This window comes from Sebastes umbrosus, chromosome 13 (genome assembly GCF_015220745.1).
Source record: "Sebastes umbrosus isolate fSebUmb1 chromosome 13, fSebUmb1.pri, whole genome shotgun sequence".
Lineage (NCBI taxonomy): Eukaryota > Metazoa > Chordata > Actinopteri > Perciformes > Sebastidae > Sebastes > Sebastes umbrosus.
In genome coordinates this window covers 1327267-1340762 of record NC_051281.1, presented here as the reverse complement: position 1 = coordinate 1340762, position 13496 = coordinate 1327267, and the positions used below count along the sequence as shown (strand labels likewise).

Below are 13496 nucleotides of genomic sequence, written 5' to 3'. Positions count from 1 at the left end.
GGATTAGAGGAGGGCTAGAGGAGGACTAGAGGAGGACTAGAGGAGGATTAGAGGAGGACTAGGCGAGGACTAGAGGAGCACTAGGCGAAGATCAGAGGAGGACTAGAGGAGGGCTAGAGGAGGACTAGAGGAGGATTAGAGGAGGACTAGGCGAGGACTAGAGGAGCACTAGAGGAGGACTAGAGGAGGATTAGAGGAGGACTAGAGGAGGGCTAGAGGAGGACTAGAGGAGGACTAGAGGAGCACGGCTCTTTTTCAAGTTCCTGTGCTTAACTAGAGGAGGACTAGAGGAGGAAAAGCTGAGCAGTACAGTAACTGCATGTCAAAGAAGACCTTGAGGTGTTGGTGGTATTTATAGCACCTCAACTGTCTGAATATCTGGAATTGAAACACTGATAATATAATGCTTAATAATCCATAAACTAGTTCTTATCCTTCAGGAGTGTAATCAGACATTAAGACTTCACTGCTTACAAAACACCTTCTGTTGCTCAGCATTCATTTGTTGAAACGCGACCCGATGGCACGGCTCATATCGGGCATACTCATGTCAACTTAACTTAGACCGGCGGTTCCCAGCCCCCCGAGGGGTCGCGAGATAAATCAGAGGGGTCACAATCATTATTGGCCAAGTACGTGTGCACGTACACGTACAGTACAATGTACTTACACCGAAATATAAATAACAGCTAGGGAGGCAAGGACAACACAGCTGGATAAATAAAGGTAAAGAAAAGACAGGAATGTGATATATAAATACAGATATATCATTATATATAATGCCAATAAATCCCCCTAAATGTTACACACTGTTCCTTTAAACACACCTTCACTTTACTAGGTCCTTATTACAATAATTTCTAAATTTAAAAACAGATATCATCACTCTTAGCATCTTAAAGACAGCGGAAATAGTTATAATGTGAATGCCAGCATAAATCCAGACATTTGCACACAGAGCTCCTGAATATGCTTCCTATCTGCCATCGATATCCTGCAGCCACACGTGTTTATAGCACATGTCCAATAATCTGAACCACAGCTTCATAAACAGCACATTCATGAATATTGATGTTTTCTTTGTCATTGTTTGTCCAGCTAATGCTCCGTGTGTTTATGAGTGAAGCCGGCGTAATGGCATTATAAAGCAGAAGCGTTGCTACTGACACTTTTATGTCCGTGCCAGATGTGCTTGTATCTGAACACACACACAAACACACACACACACACACACACACACACACACACACACACACATACACACACACACACACACACTGCCTGTGCTCTTCATACAGTTGGTCTTTTTGTATTTCCCCAGAGCCATGTGCTGCCGGAGAGACACTCAGGTGGCTATCATGAGACGCCGTGTTCTCCGAAGCCCTGCAGATCCACACAAACTATATCACAGTACGGCCGCCCCTCATGCTCGCCGAGAGGTCTTTGAGTTCTCCGGCGTAATGTGTGAAATCAATGCTGAGATTGTAGAAATCCTGCTTTCCCTGTCCATGTAACAGCATTTCATCGCTGCGAATACACAGTCCTCTCTTCTCAGCAGTTAGTTTACTTGTTTATTTGAAGCCCTGCCACGACGTTTTACCAGAACTAAGTGCTTTTTCTTGCATAAACCGAATGGTACGTGTCCACAGGATCCGTCCTTTCCATGCTTCCCATTCATTGTCTACATGTATGTAAGCAGCCGTGCAATGCATTCTGGTAGCGTGGCGTCACGATTCGAGAGACTAGGCGTCACGACGCCAGCTCCTCATTTGCATGAAGTTGAGGTCTAGTCTACTTTATGCAAATCATGGGCGTCCGACTCAACCCGCCGCCTCTGGAAACTCCTGAGAATCTCTTAAACTAAACGTTGTCGATCCAAAATAAAGACAGAATCATCAACTGCATCGCTTATATCTTGCCTCAAATGATTCCAGAAACACATTTCGGTGAACTATTTTTGGGATTATAAGAGAAGAAAGATTCCAAAACGAGCCGCCATATTGTTTCCAGTTTGAAAGCTGGAAGCAGCAACCCCACGGAGGGAAAGCGTTCGTCCAATCAGGTGCCGAGTGTGTTGTGTCTAGTGGCGGCTCATGAAGCGTCCAATGCTGGGAAGAGAGGCGATCGCTCACGATAAAAATACGCCCCAGTTGACACGAACCATAACTGCGGACGTTTGCGTGGCGTACAGATGACACGTGAAAAGGCTAAAATGCAAAAGGGAAGTAAATCAATAACATGTGGCCATTCTGCTGTTTCAGTGGTTTAATTTCTGTTCTTACAACCTGAATCCTTCACTTTCTGAACACCGCTCTGCACTCTGATTTTGGGAGTTGAGGCTACTTGCGCTTCGCTTTGTTTTACACATTGACAGTGACGACGTTGCTGTTGTGTGGTTTTGGTTGGTAGAAGGCATCTTTATTTCAGTACATACAATAGTCCTATAAAACACAAATACACAAGCACACACACGCTATAAACTCCAGGTCCCAGGGGTCCTACCACCCCCCCACCTACCACCGACAGCCAGTGATATAGAAGCATGAATGAACCTGTGGCGTGTGAATAGAACAAGCTGTACAGTTTACTGTATCCAAGGGAAATCATGTTAAAGTAAATGTAAACTCTGCTTTTAGTTTATGAGTTGGTTACTTATCCAGTGAGTTGTTGTTTCCTGACAGGAGAACCACTGTCTGCGGATCAAGATCCTGGGAGACTGCTACTACTGCGTGTCTGGGCTGCCGGAGGCCAGGGCCGACCACGCCCACTGCTGCGTGGAGATGGGGATGGACATGATAGAGGCCATCTCGTAAGTCCACCGCACGGTTTAACAGGGCATCGATGGTTAAAGGGGGCGGGGGGGGGACTTCCTTCTCTGGTTTCTGGCTTTGAGAGAGAGAGTAGCTCATGTTCACACATATCAGGCTCAAGGAAGACCCCCAAAAGAAATGCAAAATAAAGCCAGGTCGAATGGGAGATCATGCACCTAAACTCATGTCATTTCATAAAGTAAGCTCTGATTGAGCCCATATTCACATTCTGTTTCCTCACACATGTAGAGGAACCCCCTGGTCACCATCACACCAAATTTGGGATCAATCAGAGCTTACTTTATGACATTACATGAGTTTAGGTGCATGATCTCCCATTCGGCCTGGCTTTATTTTGCATTTATTTTATTTATGGGGTCACAATATCTGTCAATTTAACCACTTTTACTATAAAATGTTTTTATTTAAGAATCTATTTCATATGTAGGAGACCTAAGAGAATATGAAAAACATTGTTGTGCTTTGTTTTAAAACGGTAATAGAAGCTCTCGTCTCCAGTCTGCTTCAGTAGCGGGTCAGTCGGTGGGAAAACTGTTCAATGGGTGATTTCCAGATGCAGTTTTGATTATATATCATGGGAACTATTATTATTATTATTATTATTAGCTGTGGGAATAGTATTAGATAACATCAGTATTTATAGGAATACTTTTCTGTTGTACATCCAAATACTTCTGGTGCTTCCACTCTTCTTCACAATTAGTTGAGGTTACAGTTCAAGACTGGAGGCTGATGCAGTGATTGTGGTCCCCAAAGGGTCTGCCATGTCTCTTATATTTTCCAACAGTGCTCCAAATTTCTAAGCCGTTGCAGCTGATCTGCTTCTCTATGAATCCATCCATCTATCTGTCCGTTATCTGTACCTGCTTATGCTGCTCAGAATAGTAATCTAGTCTGTATACATCAGACCGGCCCGTACGGATACGGACAGAAAACAGAAGATCTCGTAGACTTCAACACAATCTGACGTATGTTTGGATTGTGATTTTGACGAGTTCGTCTGCATTCATCTCTTGTTAAACAAACGTTTGTTTTATACACATGTCTAATAATTATTTAGTGATCTTACCTGAACCTGAGCGTTGGCGATTCCTTAATAAATGAAGGTTGATCGCCGCCATGTCCCTTCAGTCGTCCAACACAGTGGAGGATATTACTGATCCAGACTTACATACACGTCTTCTACTTCAGGAAAACACATCACTTCATGAACATAAGATGATCATTTATTTACTGATGCCACCCATAGAAACGTAATCAACAATAAATCTTGTTAAGTAACATCATAAAAACTCTGATTCACCAGTGATCTCTACCACAGCAGTCAGCATGCATCGCCAAAGATGTTAGAAACAATACCTTTACAGATTAGTAACTTTGTCACTTCACCATCATTTCTAATGTTTAATATTTGTGCAGGCTGGTCCGTGAGGTGACGGGGGTGAACGTGAACATGCGAGTGGGCATCCACAGCGGCAGGGTGCACTGTGGCGTGCTGGGACTCAGGAAGTGGCAGTTTGACGTCTGGTCCAATGACGTCACACTGGCCAATCAGATGGAGGCTGGCGGCCAAGCTGGGTACGTGTCTGCAGTTATAGTCAACTACTAACCGGTCTGTTTAGATGAATCTGAATAATGAAGATCTATTTGGGTGTCTTTCAGGCGTATCCATATCACCAAGGCCACTCTGAATTATCTGAACGGGGACTACGACGTGGAGGACGGAGCAGGAGGAGAAAGAAACGGCTACCTGAAGAAGCACAACATAGAAACCTACCTCATTGTGGGCTGCAGTCAGAAACGGGTACGCTCCAGGGCCAGAGTGCACACATGACAAGATACACCAGGTCTTCTTATCTTTGCTTTATTTAAAGCTGCATTCATTGTTTTTTAGCCACTAGGGGGCAGAAGAAGTCCACAACAAGCTGACAGACACACAGCACGGACATATTATCACCTTATGAAGTTGTTGTGGCTGCTGTGTTAGCAGACATTACACATGAAGCAAACACAGTTCAACATGTTTATCCCATTAGAGTCATGATTCTGTCCACCTGATGAATATAAGTCCTGAGGTCATTTACATGCCAATATAGACTCATAGCCATGCTTCCTACACGTTAGCAACGCCCCCTTCATTACTCATGAAGCGTTTGTCGTAGAGTCTTCTGGAAGGTATTATTGTACTCACCAGATAGTTCCTGTTTCATTGGTTAAGTGTATCCCCGTCCCTAACATTCAGCCACGCCCTCTTTCATATCTCTTGAACCGTTTGTCGTAGAGTCTTGTGGGAGGCATTATTGGACTCAGCAAAATTCTGGTTTCACTGTGCCTGGCCACGTCCACCAGCAGCTTGTAACCAGTAACCCCGACGCGCGGGAAGGTGCGAGGGGCCGTTTTTAGCTGCTTGCAGCTTTAATTATTATTGTAAATCAATTAACAACACAAAACAATGACAGATATTGATCCAGAAACCCTCACAGGTACTGCATTTAGCATAAAACAATAAGCTCCAATCATAACATGTCAAACTGCAGCCCAACAGGCAACAACAGCTGTCAGTGTGTCAGTGTGCTGACTTGACTATGACTTGCCCCAAACTGCATGTGATTATCATAAAGTGGGCATGTCTGTAAAGGGGAGACTCGTGGGTACCCATAGAACCCATTTACATTCCCTGATCTGGAGGTCAGAGGTCAAGGGACTCCTTTGCTAATATGACCCGGTTGGTACCGATGGATTCATCAGGTTTTATAGTCTCATATGATACCAGTATCTTCACTCTAGCTTTAAAACTGAGCCGCTACAACCTAAAAATCTCAAGTTTTGTTAATACGTTAAAATGGATCCGCGTTAAGGTGTTATTATCACGTTAACTTTGACAGCCCTAGCGTGAATACAATGAAACTAAAAATATCATTCTTTAAATACCAGTTACAGTGAAGCCTTCTGGAGTTTCACCATTTATTAGTTTTTAATAACTTTCAGGATCAGATTCACATCATAAACAGAAGCTGTTTCTACTAAACTCTTCTTTTCTTTCACTGCTTGACCCAGTTTATTATAAAATGTGCTGATAGGCGCCCACTAGCAGCAGGCAACACAACCTAAACAACATAGAATATGTGTAAAATCAGTGTATTTATTGGTTAAAATAACAAAAAAGTGAAAAACAATGAGCCTTAACCATGTTCAGACATGTGTATGGCATCTTTAACTCTGAAGCTGAAGGCTGATGGTAGATGTTTATTAAGGCCTGAAATAACCCAATGTAAATCCACTGTAATCCTCTGAGACCATCTCTGTGTGGGCGTCGAATTATTCTGAAGCGAAGAACATTTTGATGCATCATCATCATCATCATAACCAAAACTAAAGTGCTGCTCCTGATGGAGCTATCTGTTTAAAACACATAGTGTATATATGGTTGTTTACAACGGGCCGTTCTGTCCCATGTGAACTGTGTTTCTCTGAGAGAGGAGCGGGTTCATCTCCGCTTCGCTTCATGAGCTCCGGTTTGTTTATGACTGGACTGCTTTTATCAGCCGTCTTTTGTCCTGCAGCGGCGTCACAAGCTGCGACTATAGATAGCATGTCATGTGAAATGATATCTTCCTCATGCTCTCACACAGAAGGAAGATTGTGTCGTCTAATTATTCTGGTTCCTTTTTTTTATTTCTAAAATACATCCTAGAGCCAGTGTGTGGTTCTGATATCAGAGCGTTACAGATAGCATCATCAGAAACCATCTTTTAACACCAGAAGCAGAACTGTCCCTGAGCATAAAACATGCATACAGTACTGTATTAATACTTCTCACAGTATGAGGCCCGTTTCTGCATCTTTATTTCTTACAGAAAGAGGAAAAGGCGATGATCGCCAAGATGAACCGACAGAGGACCAACTCCGTCACCCACAACAGCGGCCACTGGACCGACCGGCCCTTCTACAACCACCTGGGAGGCAACCAGGTCTCCAAGGAGATGAAGAGGATGGTGAGTTCAACAGTTAAACGCTGTCCTGACCCCTCTGTTATCTGTATTATTAGAGAGCCACAGCCAGGTAACAGTATCTTATATCTCAGCCCTCATTTGGTGATGAAGCCGACACATCGTTAATACCCATAATCCTTTGATCTGCGGTCCTGATAAGCAGCGGCGGCGATGGCCCTTCATGGCACACTCCGCCTCTCACACCTCACCTCGGCCCTGAGAGGCTCTCAGGAGCTCTCAGGGAGACAACAGCGATGCATGTAGGCAGCCGCCATGAAGCGAATACCACGACAAAGTGTTGGTCCTAAACTGAACTTGAACCTCTCCTGGGAGGAAGAGCCTGACATGCAGCAGCAGCAGCAGCAGCAGAGTGATGGGACCATACTGAGATTCATTTATATTTACGTGCTGTAGCTCTCTCTGCTGAGACAACGCTGCAAACAGTGACTCACACACACACACACACACACACACACACACACACACACACGCGGTTTCTTGTTTATTCCCAGTCCACCCACCATCTCTCAGTGAATCTATTATGGGGAAGAATGTGAGGAAGTCCAGGCCACGTGCACAGTGCTGTACACGTTTTACTTTTACATTGCTGTTTATCAAAAGATATACTATAATATGACTGTTTTATAAATTTTGTATGACTTACTATATTACTATGAATTTTTTATGACTTTTTTTTATGACAAACTATACTAAGACTTTATAAATATTTTGTATTACTTTTTTATGACATAATATAATATGGATTTTTTATGCCGTTTTATGTGTCTTTTTTTACATATTGATATACAATAATATGACCTTTTTTTTATTATGACATATTATACTCTGACTTTTTAAATATTTTTTTGACATACTATACTTTTCTTTTCAGTATTTCTTTATGACATACCATGACTTGTTTGATATTTTTTATATTATTGTTTTATATATATCACGACTTTTTAGATAGAATTTGTATGACATAATATACTATGAATTTGTAATGGCACATTATACTATGACATTTTTTATAATTTTTTATGACATACTATATTTTGACTTTATAAATATTTTGTATTACTTTTTTATGACATAATATAATATGGATTTTTAATGACTTTTTATGACTTTTTGACTTTTTATGTTAAATTATACAATGACTATTTAAATATTTTATGACATACAATAATATTACTTTTTTATGGCTTTTTATGACATACTATACTATGACTTTTTTTTTTACATTTTTACTTTTCTTTTCAATATTTTTTTATGACATACCATGACTTTTTTTATATTTTTTATATTATTGTTTTATATATATCACGACTTTTTAGATAGAATTTGTATGACATAATATACAATGAATTTTTAATGGCATATTATACTATGACATTTTTCATAATTGTTTTATGACATACTGTACTATGACTTTTTATGTTATTTTTATATGATGTGATTTATATTATTTCCACATTTCGATATGATAATTAGTTTGTATATTTTGACGTGACCCCCAGGGGGCTCTGTAGCAGCCCCACTGTTCTGTTAAACAGCCTGAACAAAGGAAGGAAAGATTGCCACCTACTGAAACTCCGACCACAGTAACACAGAACCAAAGGAACTGATTTGACCTTTCTGACAGTGGAAGCTGAACCACTACAGCTGAGACTGCTAAAGGAAAACTACAGACTTATCTGCTGTCGTCCTGGATGAGTACATTCAATTACTGGTCCTGACAACATGTCAGCGGCTCTGGTGGTTTCTCTTTGTTTGTCTTATATCAGACAAGTGTGTCACCAAAGTGTCTGTGTGTGTGCACGCTCTGACTCGCGGACCCCCTTCACAAGTTTGCAGAAACATTAACGTTTCTGACATCAACTTTATTTGCCACCGTTCAGCCTTTCCTCCATCCTCCAGCCTCTATTCTCCTCCTGCCCATCACTCCCTCTCTCTCTCTCCGTACTGCTCATTAATCACCCGGCGAGCTCCGGAGATAAAGCTCGTCGTAGCGAGAGAGGAGTCAAAGACGCACAGAGGGCGTGAGAAAGACTCTTTATCCAAACGGGAGGCAGGTAGCGGTTTCATGATGGATACTCTCCATCGTTCCCTCCATCCAGATACAGATGGAGCCGAGCGGTGGACTGTGAATGACTTATGAGTACCAGTTTACACGTGTACTTTCCTTTACTGCTGTTTACTGCTCTCATATGTTGAGAAGATGAGAGGACAGAGTGAACTGCTCAGAAACCCCCTTATTGTCAATCTAGCTAGGAAAGCCATCCATCCTCTGAATGCTCTAGGTCTCTAGTTTGATCCATCCATCCTCTGAATGCTCTAGGTCTCTAGTTTGATCCATCCATCCTCTGAATGCTCTAGGTCTCTAGTTTGATCCATCCATCCTCTGAATGCTCTAGGTCTCTAGTCTGATCCATCCATCCTCTGAATGCTCTAGGTCTCTAGTTTGATCCATCCATCCTCTGAATGCTCTAGGTCTCTAGTCTGATCCATCCATCCTCTGAATGCTCTAGGTCTCTAGTTTGATCCATCCATCCTCTGAATGCTCTAGGTCTCTAGTCTGATCCATCCATCCTCTGAATGCTCTAGGTCTCTAGTCTGATCCATCCATCCTCTGAATGCTCTAGGTCTCTAGTTTGATCCATCCATCCTCTGAATGCTCTAGGTCTCTAGTCTGATCCATCCATCCTCTGAATGCTCTAGGTCTCTAGTCTGATCCATCCATCCTCTGAATGCTCTAGGTCTCTAGTCTGATCCATCCATCCTCTGAATGCTCTAGGTCTCTAGTCTGATCCATCCATCCTCTGAATGCTCTAGGTCTCTAGTCTGATCCATCCATCCTCTGAATGCTCTAGGTCTCTAGTCCTATCCATCCGTCCTCTGAATGCTCTAGGTCTCTAGTTTGTGGCTGTAAAGTTTCATGAGGCTGTGATTATCCTAGAGGTCACCACAGGTCATTTTATACAGTGAGGTCAATGAAATGTCTCCTATGGGGACTAACATCATCACACATGAATACAGTTGGGCTCATTGGATCCACCAGAGTCTCAGCTTTACAGTGAGACACAATTTATGTAATTTAAGACTGTTTAGGGACCCCTGTATGCAGAAATATTCAAACACACTATTTTAGAATAGGAGACATAACAATGTTTATCAATGTTTTCTGACAAGGTTATAGATTCACAAGTCATTGATGGATAATGAAAGTAATTGTTAGTTGCAGTCTTTGCATGTAGAATCCAGCTGTGCTTCTCCAGCGTTGACATTGGTGTGTTTGTCCAGAAGAGGGAGTTAGAGAGACGCAGTAGCTCACTTCATTGTATTACAGAATCAGCATCAGGTTTATTGCCAAGTAGGTTTTCAAATACAAGGAATTTGTCTTGGTGTTTGGTGCATAACAATAAACATATTAAGAGGAAATAAAAGACTAAAGCAAATACTGCACACAGTCAAGAAACATAAGTAAAATAAAAAAACATTTACAATAAAAAAATGTGTTTAAAAAAATGAAGAGTTTTGCAAAGGAATGTACAAAATATTGTCCAAGGTCATGTGTGATTATGTAAAGATGTTTGTTACTGTAAGGTTATTATTATTACTTATTATAAGACTGAAAGCAATTGACAATTATTTAATTTAAATCATTGCACCACATAATAATAAAACAGACGTACAACGTAACAAACTTAGAGAATAATCGACTTCAGCACGAATGTTTCAGCAGGAAAACTCAGCTGACTTTTGTGACGGCCCCTGCTTGTCTGCAGAGGTGTGATGTATTAGTGATGTGCTGTGTTTAAGGAGCTGATTTGAATCCCTGGCAGATGTGGAGCACCTGGGCCCGGTGCTCGGTGCTCTACCGGATAGAAAGGCCCGGCTTCCCGTGCGTCGCTCTCTCTCTCTCTCTCCCTGCCGGCTGCCTGCGGCACTTTTACTTTGCTTAGCTTCTGTTGGACTTTTTACTTCACAACACCTCAAACTACCTTATTCAAGCACGCCCGCATTGACTAACACACTACATAACTAAATTTGATTCTCATTTTATATTATTTGTTATAATAAATACTTTATATTATTTGGCATTTTGTGTCCGTTCCTGTTTTTGTCATCTCCCACGGGCCGGGTTATGACAAATAATATGACAGGTTTAGCAGGGTAAGTTGATTTGTGGAGTTTTGTATGTGGTTTAGAATATACGTTTTGTAGCTTTGGTTCTTACCTTGTAGTTGGTAGGGAGAGATTTAGTTCCTGGTGCCGGGTTTTGGTTCTGCTGGTAGCAGGTGGACCGGGTGACATGTGCGGGTTCTCGTGTGCGTGTTTAGTGTGATGGTGCAGAGTTTTCCTGGTAAGCTGAAGCGGTGTTCCCCTTTGGGTTTGTCGGGGGGGGGATCTTGGGAGTGTTGTGGCAAACGTGGGAGCGGCTTCGGCTTCGGCTTCGGCTTCGGCTTCGGCTCCGGCTTCGGCTTCGGCTTCGGCTTCGGCTTCGGGAGCATTTCCGTGGACTTTTGTCCGTTCCTCTTCATGTTCACTTATGAACCTCGATGCTTTCCACTCTTACTCAGGTGCATTTTGGGAAAAGAAAAAGCAAAACTAACAGGTGGAAATCGTCATATTTGTCTATTTCTCATCTCCCTTTATCTTCCAGTACTTGTCGTTATAATTGCGTGTTGACCACGTTCTTTGTCTCCTGCTGTGCAAAGCTGAGGCGGGCTGAGATGAGAATAGAGCGCTGCCGATCTTCAGCCCAGTTTGACGCAAATATCTCTCCTTTTCTATCAGACACCTGCTTGATTGTTTTTTCCCTGCAGCCACGGGGAACCTTTCCCTCCATCCCTCCTGTTTTATTTCATTTTCTCAGCCTAGTTATTATGTCATTAGACTTCCAGGAAACAGTTAGCTTTTAAAATTACGGTGCCAGCATTGAATTTGACAGTTATTATTATTGTATTGAACCAGCTGATGTGTCGTCTGACGGATGATTGGTGGGCTGAAGCTCTTTAACTCAGTTTTTAATTTAGAAAAAAAAAGACACGTAGGAGATTAAAGTGATTTGTTGCAGCGGTTCAATAGACGTTATAGCACCATCAAAACTAAATGTTGTCTAAATCATTTAGTGTAGATGTATAATTCAGCTTTAAACTGTGTGGCCATCACTGCTGAGCTGAACTAATAGAACTCCTTCTGTCTATTGTTCATCATTTACTAATTATCCCTTATTGTCTATAAAATTAGAAATGCTCATCACAGTTTTCCAGAGCTCAGAGTGAGCTTCAAATCGCTTATTTAGTCCAGACAACAGTCAGAATAATTAAATTTACAAAGAGATTAAACAGAGAAAAGCAGCAAATTGTCATATTTGAGAAGCTGGGAGCGGTAATCGTTTAGCATCATCGCTTCATAATTTACTTAATCGATTTAAAAACAACAACATCATATTCTGTCACTTGAGATTCATAAACCTGTGCCAGTTTTGTTATTGATTATTAGGGGTAAAGTAAAAAAAAGTGAGACCAGTCTGGTTTGAAACAGGTCAAAATAAAGTTTGCTATCAGACTGTTTGAACACTAGAAGCTTTAATCTTCTAGGGTGCTGGAAGATGTGGTTCTCCTAGGTCAGAGGTCAGAGGTCAGCAACCTGCAGCTCTTCAGCTCCTCTCCAGTGGCTTTTTATTTATCATTGTTGTAGGTCTATGGTACGACGGTACGACGGAATATTAGGGCCAAATTGAGGAAAAAAATAAATCTGAGATTTCCAGAATAAAGTCATAATATTACAAGAATAAAGTCAGAAGTTTACGAGAAAAAAAAGTCGTAGTATTCTGATAATAAAGTCATAATATTATAAAGTAGTAATTTTACGTGTTATGTTCTTTTTCTCTCGTAAAGTTATGACTTCATTCTCGTAATATTACGACTTTTTTTTCTCGTAAAGTTATGACTTTATTCTCGCAAGATTCTGACTTTAAACATTGTTTGGACAGTATACACTTACCGGGTACCAGGTTTGTCAGGTAAAAGAGGTTAATCTCCATATCCTAATTCACTTTTCTGTCTCTCTTTTTTGTCTTGCAGGGCTTTGAGGACCCCAAAGACAAGTGAGTAGTGACTGCATCTCCACATTATTGTGTCTTCCCTCTCGTCCTGTCTGAATGAATCTGGTCCCTGAAAAGAACTGAGAAAGAAAGAATCAATGAGCCAAATCAATAACAAACATGAGCCCTGAAAGGAAATGTAATTGACGCCGTTAATGAACAGTGAAAAGTCAGAATGAATTACTTTGAGTTGCAGGACGTCTACGACTGTAACGGAGTCGGGTGTTAGGTTAGACATAGTTTCATATGATGAGCCTGCTTCAACCTCCGAAAGAACAATTGCATAATGCGTTAAAGATATTTTACACATTTTTCGGACATTATTCCAATATTTTTTTATATTTCTTCACATATTTTACTTATAATTTTCAGATATTTTTCACATATTTTACTAATAATTTTTGGATATTTTTCAGATATTTTGCTAATGATTTTGGGATATTTTTCACATATTTTACTTATAATTTTCAGATATTTTTCACATATTTTACTTATAATTTTTGGATATTTTTCACATATTTTACTAATAATTTGGGGATATTTTTCACATATTTTACTAAT

General features: G+C 41.0%; 1 protein-coding gene across 1 annotated transcript in view; it reads left to right on the top strand.

Annotated features, from left to right (window-relative positions):
* adcy5 (adenylate cyclase 5) overlaps nucleotides 1-13496 on the top strand; it is a 94678-nt gene that overhangs the window by 61890 nt on the left and 19292 nt on the right. Inside the window, exons 5-9 of the mRNA XM_037790103.1 lie at nucleotides 2682-2809; nucleotides 4251-4409; nucleotides 4494-4635; nucleotides 6689-6826; nucleotides 12916-12938. Of these exons, the coding sequence (XP_037646031.1) occupies nucleotides 2682-2809; nucleotides 4251-4409; nucleotides 4494-4635; nucleotides 6689-6826; nucleotides 12916-12938 (590 nt within the window). The remainder of the gene's footprint in view (nucleotides 1-2681; nucleotides 2810-4250; nucleotides 4410-4493; nucleotides 4636-6688; nucleotides 6827-12915; nucleotides 12939-13496) is intronic.